Source organism: Myotis lucifugus, unplaced genomic scaffold, assembly GCF_000147115.1.
Source record: "Myotis lucifugus unplaced genomic scaffold, Myoluc2.0 scaffold_206, whole genome shotgun sequence".
NCBI lineage: Eukaryota > Metazoa > Chordata > Mammalia > Chiroptera > Vespertilionidae > Myotis > Myotis lucifugus.
Genome location: NW_005871254.1, coordinates 2,054,479 through 2,075,888, shown reverse-complemented (window position 1 = coordinate 2,075,888; position 21,410 = coordinate 2,054,479). Strand labels below are relative to the sequence as shown.

Here is a 21,410-nt window from a genome sequence, read left to right as displayed (position 1 = left end):
GCTCCACCATCCCACCGCAGCTGATGTCCGCCATGTTTCGCACACGCCCCCTGGTGGTCAGTGCACGTCATAGCAACCAGTTGTTCGGTTGTTCTGTCATTCGGTCTATTTGCATATTAGCCTTTTATTATATAGGATGTGTGTGTGTGTGTTTTCCATATCATTGATTTCTGTGGTTTTTTTTCTCTTAATTGATGAGAGTATTAGAGATGACCCCTCTCACTTCCCCCCATTGCACCCTCCACCCTGTTCCCACACTGCCCTAGGCTTTCAACACCTTATTGTCTGTGTCCATAAGTAATGCATATGCATATAAGGTCTTTGGTTAATTTCTTCCCACCCCCTCTCCCCCTTCCCTCTGAGATTCATCCGTCTGTTCACTGTTTCCATACCTCTGGTTCTATTTTATTCATCAGTTTATTTTGTTCATTAGTTTCCTTGTTAATTTATTTTTATTTTTAGATTCAATTGTTGATAATATGTGTGTATTGGCTGCTTCTTCTCCTTCTTCTTCTTTAAGAATACTCTTCAACATTTCATGTAATACTGGTTTGGTAGTGATGAACTCCTTTGGCTTTTTTTTTTGTCTGTGAATCTCTTTATCTGACCTTCAATTCTAAATGATAGCTTTGCTGGGTAGAGTAATCTTGGTTGTAGGTCCTTGCTATTCACCACCTTGAATATTTCTTGCCACTCCCTTCTGGCCTGCAAACTTTCTGTTGAGAAATCAGCTGATAGTCCTATGGGTGTTCCCTTGTAGGTAACTAACTACTTTTCTCTTGCTGCTTTTTAGATTCTCTCTTTGTCTTTAACCCTTGGCATTTTAATAATGATGTGTCTTGGTGTGAGCCTCTTTGGGTTCCTCTTGTTTGGGACTATCTGTGCTTTCTGGACTTATAAGTCTATTTATTTCACCAGGTAGGGGAAGTTTTCTGTCATTATTACTTCAAATAGTTTTCAATATCTTTCTCTCTCTCTCTTCTCCTTCTGCCACCCCCATAATGTGAAATGTTGGTGCGTTTGAAGTTGCCCCAGAGGGTCCTTACACTATTTTCATATTTTTGGATTCTTTTTTCTTTTTGCTCTTCTCATTGAGTGTTTTTTGCTTTCTCACGTTAAAAATCATTGATTTGATTCTCAGAATCCTCTACTCTACATTTGAATCCCTGTAAATTATTCCTTATTTCAGTGTATGCTTAATTTCTGACTGGACCTTTTTCATGTCTTTGAAATTCTCACTAAGTCCCTTGAAGCTCTCATGAAGATCCTTGAGCAACCTTATCAACCATGAGCAACCATGGTTTTGAACTCTGCATCCAGTAGTTTGCTTGCTTCCATTTCATTTAGTTCTTTTTGTGGAGATTTCTTCTGTTCTTTCATTTGTGAGATGTTTCTTTGTCTCTGCATTTCTGTGCTTCCCTGTGTTTGTTTCTATATATTAGGTAGAAGTGTCTATGTCCATAGTAGTTTTTATGTCTCCTGGAATTGGTAGAGTGGCCTCATGTAATAAGTGTCCTGTGGGGCCCTGTCGCTCAGCCTCCCCAGTCACCTGAGCTGGGCACTCTAGGTAAACACCTGTGTGGGCTGTATGCACAGTCTTGTTGTAGTTGATCCCTGACTGCTGTTGGTATCACTAGGAGGAATTGACCTCCAGGCCAATTGGTTGTGAGGAACAGCTGTGACTACAGTGGAAGAGCTGCTATGCAAGAGACACCCCTACGGAACAGGACTTGCTTCAGTGTGACTTTGGTGCTCACTGATTCTGTCCCTTGAATGTGTCATTTGTGGATGTGTAGAGTTGTAATCTGGCATGGTCTGAAACTGTCCCCTGGGTGCACTGGCTTTGGGGCCTCCCAGGAGGTGCAAAGTCAGTCACTGCCTGAGACCACCCAGCAGGAGCTAAAGAGCAATCTGCAGATGGCTGCTACTTGTATTGGGCTTGGAAGTGCGCTGGTGAGGCCAAATTGTGAAGCAAGACAGGCTGGTGCTAGTGCTGGAGCATGGGCCTCTTATTGATAGGTTTAGGGCATATTGACACCAGCTGCTGCTTATCTGAGAGATTTTAGGAAAGTCTGAAGCCTGAGCCAGGACAGGCCATTTATATGTAAAAGCCACTGCAAACAGCTTGGGTGGGGCTGCAAATTGGATGGGACAGGATCTCAGGGGATCAGCAGGGTGGATGAACAGTGTGAGCCAGTTTGATGGAAACTGAGATATGGCTACCAGTCAGCTCTGCAATGGGGGAAGTCCCAGCATAGGAACAATGACCCCTGTGAGCACCCCCATTTGGGAGAAAGCTGCCCCCTAGTTCCTGCCTCAATGCCAGGCAATCCAGTTCCTCCCCATATGTCCCTGGATCCCCCAAAGCCACTGCCCAGTGCTGGAGCTCAGAAGCAGTGAGTCTGTGTAAGTCTGTGCTCTGGCACTTTAAGAGGAACTTCCTGAGTCTCCAGCAGCCTCTGTGTCACTAAGCCACAATCTCTGCTGGTTTTTACAGCCCAAAGTTACAGGGGCTTCTCTTCCCAACTATGAAACCCTGGGCTTGGGGGCTGGAACCCCTTGCTTCTCATAGGAGGCCTCCACAGTGGAGATATCCCTCCTGATTTTAAAAAAAATGTCATTCGTGTGTCAGACCAGCCTGTTCCGCATCTTCACCCCCTTCTACTAGTCTCAATGTGCTTTCTTCTTTACTGCTCTAGTTGTAGGACTTCCATTCAGCAAGATTTCAGGCAGTTGGGAATGATGGTGATTCTGTATTTTAGTTGTAATTTTGATGTGGTTGTGGGAGGCAGTGAGTAGCCATATTTAACTATGCCACCATCTTGGTTCTCACTGATTTCTATTCTAATCTTTATTATATCCTTTATGCTGCTTATTTTGGATTTCACTTGCACTTTTTTCTAGTTTCTTATGATGAAAGCTTAGGTTACTTATTTGAGACCTTTCTTCCTATCTAATATAGGTATTTAAATCCATAATCGCTTTCTGTAAGCACTGCTTTCACTGCATCCTATACGTTTTGGTATATTGGGTTTTCATTTCCATTTATTCAAAATATTTTCTAATTTCTCTAGTGATTTCTTTTTTGGCCCAGGTATTATTTAGAAACATGTTGTTTTAAATTTGAAAACATTTGGCAATTTCCCAGATCTCTTTCTGTCATTAATTTCTATTTAATTCTGCTGTTGCCAGAGAACAAACCTTGCATGATTTCTTACATACTCTGAGGTTTGCATATCCTAGGCCAGTGGTCAGCAAACTCATTAGTCAACAGAGCCAAGTATCAACAGTACAACGATTGAAATTTTTTTTGAGAGCCAATTTTTTTAAACTTAAACTATATAGGTAGGTACATTGTTATTAACCTACCTATATAGTTTAAGTACTGTTGATATTTGGCACCTCCCCCGCACTGCATATCCCGAGGCCCGCCTGTGCACACATCTCCCGTCGCCCAACCGACCGACACCTCCCACTTCTTCTAACGCCACTTCTTCAAAATAGACTCGCCCAGGCCGAAAACCGACTTCTGCGCATGGGCCACGAAGTTTCAATTGCACTGTACGTGCACACCTGCACGTGGTATTTTGTGGAAGAGCCACACTCAAGGGGCCAAAGAGCCGCATGTGGCTCATGAGTCTCAGATTGCCGACCACTGCCCTAGGCATTCTTAGGAAGGATGGTTTTGAGGAAATCTATTTCTAGACCCGCACCTTCTATGATATTCTTTCCTAAGAATTCTTAATTTTTGTTTAATGGCCTAGCATTTGGTCTATTCTGAAGAACGTTCCAAGGACACTTGAAAAGAATTTATCCTGTAGTCATTGGGTAGAGCATTCTTATGTATGGGGTCAAATTGCTTGATCTTCTGCGCCCTTACTGATTTTCTGTCTAGCTATTCTATCAATTATTAAGAATGGAACATTAGAATAAACTATTATTCTAGAATCATCTACTTTATCTTTCAAATTTCTGTGTTTGCTTCATGTATCTGAGGCTCTTTTTTAGGTCCATATAGATTTATAATGACTGCATCTTCCTGATGTTTAGACCTATTATAATTATGAAACTTCCTTTGTAATATTTCTTGTCTTGAATTATCTATTATCTTAAACTAATTTAGCTATAACCTCTCTTATTATTACTGTTTGCATGGCATATCTACTTCCATCCTTTGGATACTCTCCATTTACTGCACATGCATGTTGCTTCAGCCAGAAACATGCTTGCCTCAACTGTGACCATGCAACACATGGGTGCCATTAACTCCAGCTCATGGGAACAATGAGCACCCTAGGGAAAAAGGCAATGCAAGGCCAGGGATAAGGACTGAGCAGCAGGAAAGCTGTGAGAGAAGGAGGCTCACCTCTGGTGCTGGCTGCTGGAATGGCTGTCTTTCTCTAAGGGTTCTGTGGGGATCACATCAGGACTAGGGACAGCTACTTTGATGTTCTCTTTCAGACTTACCTTGATGAAGGAGTGGGATATTGAAGTCACCTTATACCAGTGATGGCGAACCTATGACACGTGAACTCATTTTTTGGTTGATTTTTCTTTGTTAAATGGCATTTAAATATATAAAATAAATATCAAAAATATAAGTCTTTGTTTTACTATGGTTGCAAATATCAAAAAATTTCTATATGTGACACGGCACCAGAGTTAAGTTAGGGTTTTTTAAAATGCTGACACACCGAGCTCAAAAGGTTCCCCATCACTGTCTTACACCAATGTTCTATCACTTTCAGTGACGTATGGAAACCTTACTTCTATTTAGGCCACTTTACCTTTCCCACTTTTAAATATCATAATGCACTTCTTGAGTATCAGATGGCTTTATAATTTTTGTTTTAAACATCAAATATTATTTTTAAAACTTATGAGGGAAAAATAGGAGAAAAAAAATGGCAGAGGTTTAGACGGATGTGTCGGTGCTTTGTCCTGGAGCAGATAAGGGCGAGCAGCTGAAACAGGTAACATACAGCCCGAATAAGCAGAGGAGATTCAGCTGAGAGACAGTCTGCAGCCAGGAAAGACAGAGAACTCCTAGAAAATGGGGACGGTTAGAGATTGAGGCTGAAACCTCCCCATGGACACCGGCTCAGCCGAGAGACCTCGCCATCTTGAGTAGCTGTTACCGGCATCCAGAGATCGGCTACTAACCCGGAGGCAATGGCTCTCAAGCAGCGCGACTACATGAACTCAGACGAGCCCTGCTTCCCCCCACGGAAAGATAAAGGCAGTATGGGGAACCAATACGGCCTGCCTTAAAATCAGGACTGTGGCTTACAACACGGAGGAACAGTGTATCAGAGGGAAATTCAACATTCTCCTGAATTCCAGGCGTGCCAAAAAGAAGAGTAGAAGATCTGAAGCACCTTCATTACTGCACATTTTTATTTTTTTTAATTATTTTTTCACCTTTTAACTAAGAAACCATTTTTTTTCTTTTTTTCTTCTTTATTTCTTTTTTTTTCATCACCTGATTTTACCCTTTCAATTACTACATTTTTATTTTTAACTAGTATTATTACTGCTACCATTTTACCATTTTTTAAAGTGTCATTTTATTTTCTCTTTATTTTATTTTGGGACTAATGTTCTCCATTCTATTTTCATCGTTCCTTTAGCAACATTTTTCTCTACCTCAATTTTGCCTCTGTGCTAAAACCCTCTTCCCCACTTTTTCCCTTTTGTTGTCCTGTTTCTCTTACCCTACTCCAGCTTTAGATTTTCCCTATTCTTTTTACCCCCTGTCAAAATTTCACCCTACTTATATATCCTATGTCCAATCCCCTGTTCTAAATCCTTATACACCTTTCCCTTATCTTTCTTCACTATCCAAATTTTTTTTTCTTCTTTTCTCTCTCTATTGTTTTATTGTTGTTTGCTTGATTGTCAAGTATATTGGGGTTTTTGTTTTTTTTTTAGGATTGTTTGTGAGGTTATCCTGCTTATTCTTTTTATTTTTCTGCCCCCACCCCGGTTATATCTGTGCTTCTGTTTTCCCTTGCGTCGCTTGATATTATTGGTTGTTTGTAGTTTGTATTCATCTCCAGGAATCTGTTGCTGTAATTTGTTGGGATTAGTGGTGGTTCTATAGGAGTTTTCTCCTCATATAAATAGTCTCTTCCCCTCTTCTACTTCATTCTCTTTTCTCTCTTACTTTTTTTTTTCTTCTTCTTCTTTTTTCCCCTCCCTTTTTCCAATTTCATTTTTGCACTCCTTTTTTTTTCTTTCTTTCTTTTTTCTCTTCTATCTTTTTCTCTTCTTTCTTCCTTATCTCCTAACTCTCTTAGCTCGGAAAAATAGTCTACTTACCTACCCATATTTTATGTTCCATTATTCCTTTTTCCTTTCTAATGCACCAAGATTTCCTCTTTTATTTCAAGAATTTCTTTAAAAGTAAGCCTGATAGTGACAGATTTCATTAGTTTCCCTTAATCTGAAAATGCTTTTATTTCCCCTATTTCCTAAAGGATAATTTTGCTGGATATCAAGTTTGTGGTTAACAGTACTTTAAAAAAATTTTTTTAAGTGGTTCCATTTCTTTCTGTCCTCCACAAATTCAGATGAAAAATATGCTGTCATTCAAATTTGTGTTCTTCTAATTATCAGAGTCTAATAGGTAATAAATTATTTCTCTCTGGTTGCTTTTGAGATTTTTTTCTTTTGTCTTTGGTTTTCATAATTTTCCTTTAACCAACTTTCAGAGTCCTCCTTTGGTGTCTCATATTATTTGTAAGGTTTATGTTAATGCTTAGCAGGGCAGAGCAGGGACAAATTGACCTATGCCATTTTGCCTGGATCAAAAGTCACACATTTTTAAACACTATGAGTTTGCAATATTTACTATAACTATTATGTTACTTATGAGGTTTGTCCGACCATCTAAAAAGCTAGCATCTAGCACATATATTACTAATGGCTGTGTTCTGCAGAGTGGGGCATAGAACAAGCAAGCATTGTTGGGAAAAGATCAGGAGTGCCTATGGTAAGAAGGCATCAAAGTGGTTCAGTCTAGTTGCCCGCCCCTTTCTAAATGAGGGACTGTCCTCCAGAGCAGGTGCCGGGCAGCATGAAACCACCTGTTTTCTGGATCCTCTGGGGGTGATAGCAGAGCATGGAGTCTGGAAATATGCAAATGCATGTGGGACACACATTTTTAGGCCAATTTGTGGACTGATATGAAGACCTTTAACTAAAGATACAAATTTAACCAATTTCTTGGTAATATCTAAAGAAAGTAAAAGCAAAAATAGTCTTACCTGTTCTGAGGGCATTTCACCAAATATTTTCTCACTGTGAAAGGAAAAAGAAATAAAAGATGGTAAATAAATGCTACTTTAGACATATATACTCCAGGAATTAGGAGATGTATGTGCCCAGGTGTTGACCAGATGTTGGTTCCAGCTACCTCTCAGGGCTTTCACACTTCTCTTTGGATGAGTACAGTGGAGCCAGAGCATGAACACCAGTGACTTGATACTGTTCCACACCTGGAACAAGCCAGATATGAAGCCACACACTCCAGACTTCCTGATTACACAGTCCAAAACATTCGATTATTTTGCTAGGTTGAGTTGGATTCTAACCTGGAGGTTCCAGGAGTAACAGCACCACCCAATTTCTAAGCTCTGCCTTAACGATGAAAAGGCCTTTTTGAGGCCACCTGTTTCCATTTAGACTCTCCTTTCTATAGAGTGGGTTTCTGTTCTCTGATCAGTGCTCTTCCAGGACTAACAGGATAGATACCCTTGGAAAGACAGTCTTAGAGCAAGATATCCTCCGCGTAGGTCTCCTTGAGAAAAACAAGATTCTAGTTGTAGAGGACAAATAAGAATACCTAGGCAGTTATCCTAACAAGTATCCAATCCAAGCTCGCAGTTGGGTTCACATCAAATAGAAGTAAAGCGGGGGCAGCCACAGGGCCCTGGGTTGTGTGGTAGCATCCATGGCCCCAGTGATCACACCTGCCTGTATCTACCCACACTCATGTGTAACACCCTCTTACATGTGTGACTCAGGGCTTGGCCACAGGCATGCTGTGGCCAATGAAACAGTAGCCAAGCAGAGACCTAAAAGACCCCTGTGCTCTGAGGTTTGTGCATGCATGCTCACTCGCTCTCCCCGTTCCTCCCCCTTCTCCCCTCCCTTCCCCTCCCCTTCTATCCTCCTCCTCCTCTTCCTTCTCCTCCTCCTCCTCCTTGTCCTTTCTCCCTCCCTCCTCCATCCTTCTAAGGGATTCTTCAGCTTCCCCATGAAGAAGCCTAGCTAGCCTACTAGAAGATGGTTCCACATGGAACAGATGCATGTCATCTCAGCTGAGGCCCCAAAGCAGGCCCTGCTGATGGGCCACTGGACTGCAGCTGCTGATACCTGGGTGCTCAGCTGAGCCCCAGCCCAAACAAGTGTCATAGCTGGGTTCACCGCAGATAGAAGTAAAGCTGAAGCCCACATAATTCGAACCTCAGAGTGAGACTATATTTGAAGGGAGGGCCTTTAAAATGCTGACCTGCAGTATTGTGAGCAAATAAAAGGTTGTTTAAGCTGCACATGTGGAGTATCTGTCAAGCAGGGGACCAGTTCAGGTTCCAGACCAAGAGGATGGGACCAGCTTTAGAGGGGCTCTTTTAGGCTTCTCTGGCCCAGCCCCCTGATGTATCTAAACTCTCTCTGCATTCCAGTTACGGTATTCCATCCCAGTACTATATACTGGACAGCTTATAGATACAGAAGTAATAAAGTCATAGTTAGCATTTAAGGAACACAACATAGACTCCTGGCACTACTCCAAGCTTATTATATGGATCAGTGGCTTGTATACCCTGGGGTTTGCATGCCCTAGGCGTCTTAGGAAGGGCGGTTTTAGGGAAATCTATTTCTAGATTCTCACCTTCCATGATATTGTTTCCTAGAATTCTTCCTCCTGAAACACGCCTGAGACAGACTGTACTCATTTCCTCCCTCCCGTCACATCACCCTTTCTACTTCAGAAAATCTAGGCCCACCCTCACCCTCCCTGACTTGTACTATGAAGGTCTGTCCTGGGGTAAAGACCAGTGGGCATCAAACAAGAGATGATTTGAAATACTGGTGCCAGTGTTGAGAAGGTGAATGACGAATGGCGTGGCCGCTAAACCTTTCACGGGGGGAGGTTTCCAATCTTTTGCTTTCAACAAGGACTGAATGATGACCTAAGCCAGTTGTCAGCGGGTGGAGTATCAAAAGTCATTTCCGTGATAAATTACTACATAACTTTGACTTATAACTGGGAAGCAGTTTAGAGTATTGAGTGGCATCAGAAAACTCGGTCCACCCCAGCCTCTGTTCATATTGAGCGAGGCACTTCAGAGCTTACAGCTATTAAAAACAGGAATAAAATTGATGCTAAAGTCTATCACTAACCAAATTTATACAAGGGCATATGAAGTAAAGTAAAAATCCATTTCAATAAAATCCATTTCTAATAAAATTTTACTTCTTATGATTATTAATTATTTATCTAAATTTTGTATTTATGTGGTTTTGATTAATTTTACAGTCACTTTCCAAATATTACTAATTGTGCAATATTGATAACTTAATCCAGAAAAAAATTAAAACCTAGAGACTTATGGAATAAGGAAATAAAAAATTTAATTTAAATTTTTATACATATTCTTTTACAGAAGTATAATATGGAAATCAATAAAGGATTTTCAAAACAAAAATGTACTAAAAAGCAGGATAAAGTTTTGTTAGGTAAGTGAGTGAAAATAAAAGCTCAAGGGGGGGAAAAAAAACTCATAAAACTCCTGAAAGCTAAAACTTATTTATGGAGCCTTTTTAAATCAACAGAGGTAGTTACTAAATTCATGACATGTAGATGTAAAACAGAGATTTAACCATTTCATTTTAAGATGTCAATATTTGTGATGCTGTGGAAATTACAACCTTTGCAACAATTTATATTTATGATGAAAAAGTTTTATTTGTCAACAAAACACATTCAAGGGTGCAGAGTTGAAATGATTTGGGAATGATGTGAGCAAAAGTGTTGGAGACCACACTTTGTACCCACATCTTCACAGTAACTTTGTCATTACATCTGTGTCGCAGCAGGACTGAGGCACAGAGGTTAACAACCTTGCCCAAGGCCGCACACCTAGTGTTAGGGGCTGAGCTATGCACTTGCATAACTCGTACCTCAGAACTGTATTTGAAGGTAGAGCCTTTACAGTTAAATCACATTTTAAAGTTAAATGAGGTCATGAGGACGGGCCCTAATCCACCAAAACCGGTGTCCTTATAAGAAGATGGGAGGAAGGAAAGGTGCACAGAGGCCAGACCACAGGAAGAGGCAGGCGGCCACCGAAGCTTTGCACTGGCAGCCTGAGCACCAGCACCCGGGAGGGCAGAGCTGAGGAGTCCAGAGCCCTCTTGTAACCACTCCTCACTGTTCTCAGAGAGTCTGAGCAGCTGGTGGCAGGGCTCCTGCAGGTGAAGAAACTGAGTCACAGGATAGACGCTGCCATTGGCCACAGCTGGAGAGGGCGGGGCCAGGGCTGGGCCCTAGGGAATGCGGTGCACTGGCTGGCCTGTGTCTCCGGGAGTCCACTCCAGCGGCAGCGAGGTGAGCAGCCTGGAGCCCAGGAAGCCAGGGAGCAGGGGCAGCAGAGGGGCTCCGTGAGCCCCGAACCTCCCCCGCACTTGCTTATGAGGCTTCCACCAGGTGAATGGGGGGCCTGTGTCCCTTTAATGAAAAAACTGCCCCAGGGGCCAAATGCGATCCCCAACTCAAAGGTGGGACTTCAGGCATCTGAAATCTAGGCCTCGCCCACCTCGCCCCTAAGTGAGCAGAGCATACTCAGCGCTGGTTGCACCCCTGGGGTAACACCCTCGCTTGGGCTCCCCCAGAAGCAGAGCCTGTAGACAGGTTCCAGTGCAGTCTCTGTGGGAGGTGGTCCTGGGAAACCCCTGGGGAGGGGGAGTGAGGCCAGGCCGACACGCCGTTAGGGGAGAGCCCAGAGCGGCGCTCGCCCTGGCCCCGCGCACTGGACTCCGAGGCCCGGCGCCCAGCAAGGCCTCCGCTCCGCACAGAAACGAAGGGGCCAGGTGCAGCCCATTAAATGCGATCTGCAGACTTGACTCCAAAAGGAAGGGCTGTTGTTCTCACCTCCCAGACCGGGACACGGCTGTGAGCACCCCGCCTGGGCCGCCCTCTCTCTGCTGTGGTCACACTGCTCCCAGCCCCGCCTCATGGCCACACCTCCCAAGTGACATGTCCAGGCTTGAGGCTTTCTCCTCCCCGCCTGGGCCTGTCCCTGTCCTCACCACCCCCAGGGGATGATTTGGGGTGACGGCAGTCGTGCCCACCCCATCCTATCAGACCCTGTAGCAGTGTTGGGGCCTCCCATGGTGGCTGACCTTCCCATACCATTCCCTCCAACCCGCTGCATCCTCTGCAGACCCCTGGGCCCTGCAGTGACCCCGAGATGAGACTGTGGGCGACCCTGCACTCGTGGGAGCCCTGCACAGGCCTGGCGTTTGCATACTCAGCCTCCTCAGCTTCAGCACAGGCAGGAGCACTGCAGCCAGACGCCCCTTCCTGCCAGCCCCTCCCTTGGCCCAGCAGTGGCTCCTCCCATGCCACTCTCAGGAGCCCCGTCCCTTCTGGAAGCAGCCTGCCTCCAAAACACCTCTGCCATCACAGTGGTCAGGCCCATCGGCCAGCTCTCTGGGTCCCCAGGTGGAAAGCTGAGGAGGAGTAAGCTTTTTGCCTCTGGCTCGAGGTACGAGGAGCCCCTCGGACCGCGGCCCCACAGTGAGGAGCACCGGGGCATCGGGGTGTCTCTCTGGAGTCATGAGCCTCAGGGGGCGGCCAGGCCCGTGAAATGGGACTGGTCCACACGAGACGTGCTGACGTGTGAGGCCACAGTGACTCGGCCTTGTCACTGGAACCTCCCTATTGTCACTCATTGAAATGGCATTTTGGACTCATCACATAAAATAAAATAAAGTTACTTCCCCCTTTATACCCTTTTAAATGTGGCTGCTAAAAATGTCCCGTTACATACAGGGCTCACTGGGGACGCATGGTCGGCCCTAGCGGGGGGGGAGCGGTGGCGGTCCCCGCAGTCCTCACGACCACGGTGGGCGAGGCGACCTGGTGTGAACAGCCAGGGAAGGAGGCGCTCCCTGGAGCTGCCACATGCGGGACCGGCCACCTCACGGGCAATGTGTCCCCGACAGCTCTGTGAGGCGAGAGGGACTCGCCTCCCCTCTGACGGTGGGGACACGCGGCCGGGAAGTGGGGCTTTGTGCGTGAGTCCAGGCTGAGGCCCCGCGCTGTCCTTACTCGGCTCCTGGAGGCTACGAGCCCCCACGGGGAGGGACGGCAGCAGCGCCAGCGCCTGGAGCCAGCAAGCCCTCTCGGAAGCCCTGGGGAGGACTCGTGCTCGGGTGGCTCGGTGTCTCCACACCAGGCTGCTGAGCCCGCCGTCTTCCCCAGGCCCAGGGGTCGCCCCTGCTCCGCCTCGTCCACAGCCACCCCTTCCGCCTGGCAGTGGGACACAGCTCCGGCCCCTTTCCTGTAGCCGAGAGAAAGAGCCACAGGCCCTTAGACCCCATGGCCACAAGGAGCAGCTGGGAGCAGGTGGGCAAGTGCCCAGCAGGCACAAGCGACAGTCCCCATGAGCAGGGACCTTGGGGACAAAGGGCTGAGGCTGCTCCCTGCGGTTCTGGTGGGGCTCCAACCTGACATCCTAAAAGGAGGTGGGCAGATTGTGGGGCCAACCCAAAGCAGTGGTTCGGACGCATTTCCCAAGAAGCACAGGCCTTGGAAACCAGCGTGCGTGAGGGACGACGGGGCCGCCAGGCTAGTGTTCTCCACGGTGACAGGGAGTGCCAGGCCCAGGCATTAACAAGAGCAGGGACGGGAGTCGCAGCATCAGGGGAGGAGAGAGCATCTTAGTGCAAGGCCAGTAACAAAGGGGACTGTTGGGGTCCAGCCCCAGCAAGTCCAGGGGTTCCCAAAGGTGTGGACAGAGTCGGCGAAGAAGGAATGACACAGAGACAGCGTTCAGTTGATCAACAGCCTAGCCAGGTTCTCTAGCCAGGTTCTCCCGCCAGGTTCTCTAGCCAGGTTCTCCAGCCAGGTTCTCCAGCCAGGTTCTCCAGCCAGGTTCTACATCGGTATTTATAACCTAGGCTTTGATTTTAATCCTATCCATTCTATTCCAAAGGTTAGGGTGTTTGTTATCTCCATTCCAAGGTCACTACTCTATTGTTCTGTTAAGCTACAAGGAAGTAACTCAAGGAGATTATCCTAAGTAAAGATTATGTAGCTTAAGCGTGATTGTTCATAGTTAAGGTGATTAACTACTCGCCTGGCACTTAGTTAAGGGGTTTTACTGATTTATTCCCTTCCTTAGTCCTGTTAATCCCTAACTCCAGGGGGAAATTCCCACCTGGGGAAACAACCTTTCTCAGGGAGGTGGCCCTGGTTAGAACACATAGCGCTAAGAAGGGGAGCAAACATATTAAGAACAGTATGCCATATATGCCAGGTCCCATGAAACATATGCTGTGCAGATGTTTCTTCCCTGCAGCGACTGTGTCAAGCAGCAAGGATGGACCGGCTTCCGGCAGGGGACCATTAGCCCCAGCTCACGGGAACAGCGAGAGTCCCAGGAAAAGAAGGCAAGCAAGGCCTAGCTGAGGGCAGAGTGGCAGGGAGTCCAAGGAGAAGGGAGCTGGCTCCCTTGGATGTGGCTTCCAGGATGGCTTTGCTTACCTCAGGGTCCCAGGGCCATGGCAGCAGGGGAGGGGACAGTGACTCAGAGTCCTTTTGCAGACAGACATTGCTGAGGGAGGGGAGCACGTGAGCAGCCTGACAAGCTGGAAGCGCTGTGGCTGGCGTCCTGGTGGCAGCATGCAGAAGGCCCGCACCCCGCCCGTGCACGGAAAACCTGGCACCATCACTACAGCAGGGGACTGGGCCTCCACACGCCAAGCACTGCTCTAAGTGCTCCTGCGTATTAATAGTTTTAACCAAGATGATGCACATTTGTCACGATGCATTACATGTAAGGAGGTGCTACATTGAGTTATAAGGGTGCTGTTGGGTTTTATGTGGACACGTGGTTTGGCCCACGAATGCATGACTGCCCCATGAGAGCCAGGACCGTCCGCTGCTAACCATAAAGGCAGCAGCCTACGGTGCGGCGCCCCCTAAGGGAGGGGCCCTGCCCCTGCCTTACTCTGGGAGCTGCTGGATCTGCTGCTTTGGAATGGGTGCCACACCCTCCCCTCTCCTTCCCATCTGGGCCTGGGCACAATCGGTGCAGTGCTCCCGGAGCCAGCTGCTGCCTGGTGGAGGCCCCAGCACCTCCAGTCTCAGAGCCCAGCCCCTGGAGTGCAGCCCTGACTCACCCCTGAGCTGGGAGCTCCCCTTGCTCCCCCTGGGTCTGTCCAGTTTTCCTTGTGTGGTGGTTTAAGATGACCACAACTTCTTTGCCACTCTTCCCACAAAGAAGTGGACTCACCTCCCTTCCCAAGTCTGGGATGACCTCACGACTTGCTTTACCCAACAGAATGTGGCAGAGTGACCACTGTGCAGTGTCCGGTCGAGGCACACACTTGAAGCCCAGAGTCACCAATGGGGTGGTCTGGCCACCCACCCTGCTAGTGAGATGAGACGGCGGGGGAGAGGGAGAGAGAGACAGAACAGAGAGAGAGAGGCGGAGGGTGGGAGGGGCAATGGCATGGGCCCTGCTCCCCCAGCTGTGTCCGAGGTGGGACCCAGGGCTGACAGTGGCACCCTCCTAGGCCTCCAGTCCCAGTCAACTCCAGATGACAGAGGCCACGTGGAAACCCCAGGTGGCTCCCCAGAGGAACCGCCTCACTGAGCCCTGAGGAAGTAAACGTTGAAAGCCACTGTGTTTGGGACGGCGTGTACTCGGCAGGGATGCCCGGGATGAGCACTGCATGTGCTGGGGAAGAGCGTACTCGGTGACAAGCCCATCACCATACACGTGGTCTGTCTACATCTTCAGAACCAACGAAAACAAGGTCGTACTTATCAGGTCCCCTCCATCCATGCACATCATCTTTGTTTTTAAATTTCATGGAGAAAACAGGTTTCAAAGGGTCTTGTGATCCTCAATGGAGGCTCTGGGCTCCTCACTGCAAATCTACCCACCAACCTGCTGCTGAAACGCCACGGATTCTGAGCCAGGGCTGCCTCTTGGGCAGCCTGAGGTGACTGCGCCCTCCGAAGCCGCCTGCAGTGGCGACGGGGCCCCGGGGGTAGCTTCTGTGGAGGTCCGCAGAGGTTTGGAGCTGGGAGGGGTCGGTTTGGGGTTCTGTGCAAGGTCTGAACAATTCACTGCGCCCTGCATGCCCTGCTTCTCAGATGTGCAAGGGACCTAATCAAACGACTTACATGGCAAAGGACGAGAGCAGGCCTTCATGGGGCCTGTCCCAGGGCTCCTGGAGGACTAGTGTCCTCCAACTCAAGGGACAGAGCCTGAGACCTGGGCAAAGACTGCTCCAAGCCCAAGGGAGCGGTCCCACCCCTGAGGGCCACTGCAGCTCTGCGGACGAGTCTGACTGTCACCTGACCAAGGACAGTGCCCCGCAACTAGGTGGCAGAGAGCAAGCCTGCTGGACACACAGCAATATACCACAGTCCACAGGACTGTGGGTGGCTCTCCCGGCGTCCATGCAGAGAAAACAGCTGATCATCAGAGCCTGGGACCTGAATCCGTTCACATATAAACATGGGAATGTGTTTGCCTCATTTAAATACAGTGAATGTTTAAGGAATGCATTTTATTTGAAACTTTAGGAACACTTGGGATTTTAGAGATCTCATCATTATGAGTAGTGCCACTCCTAGACTTTAAGGCACACCTGTGTCAGTCCACACTGGTCCCTGTCACATGCATATTGAGTCTTAGTATATATATACTGTGTGTGTATGTATGTATGTATATATATATATGTGTGTGTGTGTGTATATATATATATATATACACACACACACACATACCACGTTCAAAGGCTGTTAAATCATGTTGTTTACCCACATCTTCAGAAAAAAATCACTTCTACTGTTGTGGTAAACAACCTGCTTCCCTATTTATAATGGTCTGGCCCTCTAGCAACTTCAGTGCGAAATTATAGCTAATTTGCCTACAAACGTCAGGTGGTCATAATAATCTGGCCACTCAGTGTATATAGCCTTATTTAGCCTTTATTTCAAATACAAATATATATATATATGTAAATACAATGCATGCAGATATAATGTAATATAAATGTAATGCACAGTCATGTGTTGCTTAACAACAGGGTTGTATTCTAAGAAATGTGTCATTAGGCAATTTCATCCTTGTGCGAACATCACAGAGTGACTTAGCAAACCTAGATGGCCCAGCCTATTCCACACCCAGCCTATAGGCTATGGCTCCGGGGCTACAAACCTGGACAGCATGTCACTGTACTGAATACCGTAGGCAACTGTAACACAGCAGTGAATGCTTCTGTATCTAAGCCTGGAGGAGGCACAGGAGAATATGGTGTACAAGGTACAGTGGGACACCGTGTAGGGCACTCACCGTGAACGGAGCTGGCAGGCCTGGGCGCTGCTCTGCGTGAGTCAGCGAGTGAGGGTGAGTCCCGAGGCCAGGTCATGACTGCCCACTGCTGGAGACTTCGCACACCCTGTACACGCAGGCTACCCTGCCTTTATCCAGCACCACAAGCGCAATCAGAAGACGCGTTAAACTTGAGATGGACGAGGCTGCTGCCCGCGTGATACCACACTGTTTCATAGCAGACTTGGTAAGCTGGCATGCGCTCTAAAATGACGGTAATAGGTGGGGTATAGTGAATGCGTAAACCACTAACACAGTCACGTACTGTCATTACCGAGTGTATGCCCTGCATATGTGCTGTACTTCCAGGGGACTGGAGCACAGTGGGTTTGCTACACCAGCATCACCACAGAGACGTGGATAAAGTGTTGCTACAACATCACAACAGCTATGATGTCACGAGGTGAAAAGAAGTTTTCAGCTCCATTATAATCTTATGGGACCATCATCATATATGTGGTCTGTCGTTGACCAAAACATCATGATGCAGCACATGACTGTATAGACACTCAACATGCGTATATATGTATGTATACTACATGTAAACATAATATATGTAAATATGTACATGCATATGTAAAATGATTTCATAAAGAAATATTGCCTTCTCTAAAATGCAAACATTCAAAGGAAGAGGTGCAATACTAAAGTCTGTTTTATTGTGCTATAAATTACGTTTGCTTTATTTCTCCTTTATATGATAGAGCATCAAATTGGTTTTTGTGGCTATGGGTAGCATATTTTGTCTGTGAATTTCACTTCAAAATAGTAATGGGATTATCTCCATATATTTGCTGCAAAGGGGAGCTGGGTGGCGTAGAGGTCAGAAGACCCGGCTCTGCTGCACGTGGCCTCCTGCCAGCAGCGGTGGTGCCACCTGGGGCCCCGTGAGAAATGAAGACTCCCGGGCCTGCCCAGAGGCTCGGAGTCAGGACCTGCATTGGAGCAGGTGCCCAGGCAGACGGCCTGCCCCTGAGGGCTGGGGCCATGCTGCTCTGAGGGGCCTGGGTGGGGGCTCACAGGGTCCCGGACAAGGTCCTGTCTATGATCCCACTATGGGCTGGGACCTAGGGCCTGGCTCCTAATGCCAGCCTGGGCGACAGGATGCCAGCCTGCTGGCGGCAGTGGCACCAAACCAAAGCCGAGCCCTGAGGAGCTGCAGGGGCTGCGAAGTGCTATTAGGGAAGGACCTCAGCCCAGCCGCCACGAAGGCTGAAGGAGAACACCTGGGCAGGTGAGCCCCAGACGGCTGAGGCATTTTTGAATAGAAATGTGGGAGGCTGGGGAGCAGCGGAGCCGGGGCTGGGGCACTCCCTGTTCCATGACTTGATCAAACTCCTCGGCTGTGTGTCCAATGGGAGCGATCGGGCGGACTGGTGGTGAGGATTACCTGGGAATCGGGAGGAGCAGCGGGGGGCTGCCCGCGGATGCCCAGGCGAAGCTCTCCACAGCTCAGTAGGCTTTTGGACACTGTGCCCAGCAGCACCGCCACCATCTGGAGCCACTCCAGTGGGGGACGGAGGAGGCAGCTCAGGGCCTGGCTCTCAGTGGCTCTGCGGGAGCCTGCCCCTGCTGGCCTGGAGGAGGAGTCTCCGGAGCTGAGGACCTTGCTCTGCTTCCCTCATCCTGCCTGCGACTAACAGCCTGGGACTCCGGCAGACTCTCTTGTGCCCTGAGCGCAGGCGGAGGTGTCCTAGAGCAAAGCAGACTTGGGCTGCCTCTGTGGCTTCCAAACTCGCGCAGCTGGGAGCCCAGCAGCTGGACCACAGGCCCACTTGTCCCGCATTTGCTGAGCAGCTGCCAGGAGCCAAGTGCCAGGAGAGCAGAGACGCCCGGCCCAGCCTCGCACACTGTGCTCCTGAAGGGCAGGGGTGCTCACAGGCCGCGAGCTCCCAGGAGGGTCCAGGGCTAGAGCGGGTGGGAGCTCGGGACCTGCTGATGACATGGGCAGATGCCACGAGGAGGTTCTCAGAGCCCGTGCACACAGCGCCCGGGAAGGGCTCCGGCTGGGAGGAGGCTCTGGTCCAGCCCTCACTCCCCCTGCAGTGCTCGGTGTGTTGGGAGTGTCAGCACCCTGACGGGGACCCTGTCCGCCTCCTCCAGCCTGCCCACCCGGGACGCCTGCCAGGCCCTGCCCTGTGGGTTCGGGTTGGCGGGGCCAGGGCATCTGCAGGAGCGAACAGGGAGGGCGGTGGAGGAGGGTGCTCCTGCCGCCCTGCTGCCTCCTGGTCCGTGCGGCCGAGTCCCTCCTCTGAGGCTCCTGCTGATGACACTTCTCCCACAGTCAGTCGCAGTTACTGCAAGTTCCAGGAACCCCTCCTCCCCTTGTCCCCTAAGGTCTGGGGTGGAAACGGGTTCCCACAGGCGCTGGTTGGTGCCTGCCTCCCCCCGGGTCCCCTCAGCCCTGCTTGCCCCTCTCAGGAGAGTCCCCCCGGGAAATGCTGCTTAGCCTCCCTCTTAGAGTGCGCCCTTCAGCGGTGACCTCCAAATCTAACACCTCCCAACCTCATGACCTAGACCACCAGTAACTGCAGCTCTAGGCCATCACAAACACAGGACACTCACACGGAGCCAGGGGTGCTAAGGGCTTTTGTTTGTTTTTACCCGAATCCGGAAGCCATCCTGGCAGCTATGCTACTGTCTGCCCATTACTTAGGTGGGGAAGGTGGGGCACGGCGGGTAAGTCACCAGCTGGTAAGTGAAGAATCGCCATTTGAACCAAAGCGGTCTAATGGGGGAGCCCAGCTCTTCCCCGGATCACCCCTGGAGCTCAGCATCCCCATCTGTTTCAGAAATTCTGAAGGGGCTCAGGAGGGTAGCTCAGAGGAAACTACAGGAGCTGCTGGAACGGGACATCAGGCTCAGGGAGGGGGCTGCAGGCAGGCAGCAGGCAGACCAGAGGGAGAGGGAGTCACCGGAAGACAGCAGAGTGGGAGGAGGCTGCGGACAGCCCGGGGAACAGGGACACTGACAAGGAAAGGGACACGCAGGCTGGGTGGGGGAGAGGGTGGTCTTTCTAACCCCGCCGGCGAGCCCAGCACCGGGCACTGAACTGAAATTATGAACCTACAACACTCCGTCTAAGGAAGGTGGTGCCGATCCCATCTCATGCAGGACGAGGAAACTGAAGTTAGATGCTTCAGGAAGGTTTATGAAACGCAGCCTTACCTGGCAGAGCCCGCATCAAACCCAGGCTCAGCCATGCACAGCCCCTCGGGGAGAGTGACAGAGGGAAGGGCCTTAACCAGGACGGAGGGGGTGTGAGGAAAAGGAGGACTTAAAGGCTGTCACCAGTGGTCACAGCTGCTTTAGCAGAGTGCAAGGGGGACCCAGCGCACTCACGCGGCTCTCCAATCTCGGGGAAATAATTCCTGACTCGTGACGCCTTTTTCAACCAAGGTGGTGCCTAGCCCAGCGCCCTCCCGGCGTCTGGTTTGCATGTGCTCCCGTCCAGACATGGCGGCCCTCTTACCTCTGGGTTTCCTCTTGCTGAGCACAGACTGCCAGGCGATGGCGAGGGTGAAGAGCAGCACGCTGAGGATGCCCAGGCAGCACAGGAGCACGGCGCACACGTAGAGATCTGCAAGGAGCCACAATGTTACCCAGGGGACGCAGTGGGGGGGGGGGGGGTACCGAGGGGACGCGGCGTGTGGGAGGGAGGGGACGCACCAGACAAACAAGCCTCATTCACTTCACACCAATCAAATCCAAATGAACCACAAGCCCAAACGTAAAATAGAAGCTAGAAAACTTTTAGAAAAAAGACAGGAGAAAAGTCTTTGGGGTCTAGGAGTAAGCAAATAATGTTTAGGCTTGACACCAAAAGGGCCATCCATAAAAGGAAAAGTTAACACATTTGATGTAAGCAAATTAACATTTTTGCTCTATAAACACCCATATGAATAGGATGAAAAGACGAGCCACAGACTGGGAGAAACTGCTTGCAAACCACAAACTGAGCAAAGGACTAACTAGTATCTAGCCCAGGGGTGGGCAAACTTTTTGACTCGAGGGCCACAATGGGTTCTTAAACTGGACCGGAGGGCCGGAACAAAAGCATGGATGGAGTGTTTGTGTGAACTAATATAAATTCAAAGTAAACATCATTACATAAAAGGGTACGGTCTTTTTTTTTTTTTTAGTTTTATTCATTTCAAACGGGCCGCATCCGGCCCGCGGGCCGTAGTTTGCCCACGGCTGATCTAGACTATAAAGAACTCTCAAAATTCAACAGTAAAACATAAACAACCCTATTCAAAAATGGGCAGAAACGTACAGACATTTAACCAAAAAGAATATACAGGCAGCAAATAAGCAGATAAAAATAAAATAAGATGTGTAACTTCCATAGCCATTAGGAAAATGCACAGGTTCAGCACAAGGAGCCACACCACACCTAGCACCACCGCTGAAATACAAGGAGGGCAACACCAGTGCTGGCCAGGACAGAGGCCCGGGCCCTGAGACACGGTGGGTGAGAATGGGAAGTGGCACAGCGCAGTCTCTTACAAGGCCCAGCATTCCACCCGCAGTCACAGAGAAACGGAGACCGCAGTTCACCCAGAAACCTGCACGTTTGTCCATAGCAGCTCTGCAGACCACAGCCACAGCTGAGGACAGCGCAGACGCCCTGCGGGGCACGGGGGGGGGGGGGGGGGGAGGGGGGGGCAGCTGAGCGCCCCGGTGTGGACACGCCTGGCAGCACGAGGAGCAGACTACTGAACGCGCTAACCGGAGGAGCCTCCAGTGCTCCTCGCTGGGTGAGAG

At 49.1% G+C, this 21,410-nt stretch overlaps 1 protein-coding gene across 1 annotated transcript in view; it reads right to left on the bottom strand.

Moving 5' to 3' along the window:
* The window catches only part of VSTM4 (V-set and transmembrane domain containing 4), a 99,239-nt gene that overhangs the window by 41,232 nt on the left and 36,597 nt on the right, over positions 1-21,410 (bottom strand). Inside the window, exons 4-5 of the mRNA XM_006097568.3 lie at positions 20,116-20,223; positions 7,269-7,302 (exon numbers count right to left, since the gene is read on the bottom strand). Of these exons, the coding sequence (XP_006097630.1) occupies positions 7,269-7,302; positions 20,116-20,223 (142 nt within the window). The remainder of the gene's footprint in view (positions 1-7,268; positions 7,303-20,115; positions 20,224-21,410) is intronic.